The 2,243-nt window shown below is 36.9% G+C and overlaps 1 protein-coding gene across 2 annotated transcripts in view; it reads left to right on the top strand.

The window, feature by feature from the left end:
- Window positions 1–291: 291 nt before the first annotated feature.
- Window positions 292–2,243, top strand: part of colec11 (collectin sub-family member 11) — a 3,790-nt gene continuing 1,838 nt past the window's right edge. Inside the window, exons 1-4 of one of the 2 annotated variants that reach the window (XM_007565539.2) lie at window positions 292–493; window positions 1,064–1,231; window positions 1,324–1,395; window positions 2,148–2,219. In XM_007565539.2, the coding sequence (XP_007565601.1) occupies window positions 1,093–1,231; window positions 1,324–1,395; window positions 2,148–2,219 (283 nt within the window). In that variant the 5' untranslated portion in view covers window positions 292–493; window positions 1,064–1,092. The remainder of the gene's footprint in view (window positions 494–1,063; window positions 1,232–1,323; window positions 1,396–2,147; window positions 2,220–2,243) is intronic. The other variant, XM_007565538.2, reaches the window with a different exon arrangement.

Genomic DNA, 2,243 nt, shown 5'->3' with positions numbered 1-2,243 from the left:
GCGGGCCACATGTGGCCCGCGGGCGTTGAGTTTGACACACGTGCGCTAAATGAACAAACAACTACACTGAATTACACAGGAAATTATAAAGATATATTAATTCCTTAACAGAATCTAAGCCTTTAAACAAAACCACACTTAAAGTATTATGAATTATACATATACACATATAACTGTAAAGATCTAAATGAATAATTAAAAGGCGTCGAATGAGTGATCCAACTGAGTCTGTGTATTCAAACTCACATCCATCACAGGCTGCTTTCTCAGCCAATTATCTGCAGGGGCCCCAACTGCTTCAGGACGTTATCTCTGAACTGTTTATAAATGTGCTATCACACACACACTCTCTCTCTCACACACTAACTTTCACACACACACACACATCCGAGGAGGAACATGGAAACTTTTCAGTAAGACGTCCAGAAATCAAAGCTCCTGCAGATCTCTGGAAGCTGGAATCGCCGGTCTGGTCTGGAAAACACTCGTCAAGGTGAGCGTCAGATTATCCAAAGGTTTTAATCTTAGACTGTGAAATATTCCTAAAAAGGTTTTCATAAAATAAATCATGTGTTTTGTCTCTGCTCCAGGATTATTATGTGAACCTTGTAAAGGAACGACTGTTGTTGAAAACTGCATTAACACAAACTTTTACCAAGTATTCTAGTGCAAATATCTTAGAGGAATTAAGACAAAACTAACTCACAAATAATTTTTTTCAGCAAGATATAGGAGCTTGTTTTACTCAATATACCTTAATATTGATGAAAAAGTTCTAGTTCTACTTGTGGATTTCATTTATAACACGGGGAAAATGTCTGGTTGTGACGTTTTAAAATTTATATTAAGGAATTACTGACTTAGAACAAGCTTTATATCTTACTGAAAATTAACTTGTAGGTTATTTTTTGTTTTATTTCAAGTGTTCTAAGGTATTTATACTAGAAAACCAAAACTTCTCAGTAGGATTTTGTGTTTTTGCAGTGAATCTAAACATCACTTCAGCTCTGATCCAGTTTTGGTCCTCTAACCTAATATTTTCTAATCTTTTCTGTTTCCCCAGTAAACACACCATCCAGTCCATGTGGAAGAATGGCACGATGGAAACCTTTACTTCATATGACTCTGATATCTGTGATGATGACGAGTTTATTACAAGTGCAGCTATTACATGGACAACAAGTGGCAGAAGACTCCTGTACAATTCAGATCCTTGTCCCTGGACTCAAAGGCAAATGATCCACACGGAGCATAATCTGCTTTCTCAGCACAGCAATCATATTAAAGATGAAATATGTCTGACTGGATTTTCTGCTGCTGCAGGAGAACCAGGAGAAAAAGGACAAAAAGGAACGCCTGGCAGACCAGGACGAGTCGGCCCTCCAGGAGAGAACGGTAAACCTTCATGCTGCACTGCAAAAACACCAAACTTTAGTCCAGTTTCTAGTGCAAACATCTTAGTACACTTCAAATAAGACACAACTAACATGCAAATAACTTTTCAGGAAGAAATATGAGCTTGTTTTCAGTAAAAAAAAATCCCTATATAGAAGAAAAAAAATACTTGTCACATTAGCAGATTATGTCACTTATAACAAGACATTTTCCCCATGTTATAAGTGAAATGAAACTTGTACTTTTTCATCAGTATTAAGGAATAATTAAGTTAAAAGAAGCTCCTAAAACGTTACTTGTATGTTAGTTTGGTCTCATTTCAAGTGTACCAAGATATTTGCACTAGAAACTACAACAAAAATATTTGGTAATACTTTGTGTTTTTGCAGTGTTCTCCTGAATATTTGTTTGTTTCCCTGAAGCCTCTTTTCTGTATTGTAAGACTTGCAGCAGTTACCGGGGCAAAGATCACATTTCTTGTGCTGATAATGTGCAGTTAAGTTGCGTCCAGGCCAGCCACAGATCTCCATGTGTTTACATTTGGGTGAAAAGTTGGAGGAGGAATGGTTTTAGGAATGCAGGGTTACTGCAAGAGTTTACTGCAGAGATTAATAAAGCCTGAAGGATGTTTCCAGATTGGATCACTATATTCTGATGTAGGTGTTACAGAAAGTATCTAAAAGCAGAACTTTAATCCAGAATCAGATACATTTTTATTTAAGTTTGGAATGTGTTTATAATGTGTTTTTCAGGAGAACCTGGGCGTAAAGGACAGAAAGGAATTATGGGACATCACGGAAAATTTGGCCCAAGTGGAATAAAAGGTACATGCTGGTCAAAAGTACCTG

The sequence above is a fragment of the Poecilia formosa genome, unplaced genomic scaffold (assembly GCF_000485575.1).
Source record: "Poecilia formosa unplaced genomic scaffold, Poecilia_formosa-5.1.2 Scaffold178, whole genome shotgun sequence".
NCBI lineage: Eukaryota > Metazoa > Chordata > Actinopteri > Cyprinodontiformes > Poeciliidae > Poecilia > Poecilia formosa.
The sequence above is the reverse complement of the archived record's forward strand: the minus strand, read 5'-3'. Positions and strand labels throughout refer to the sequence as shown.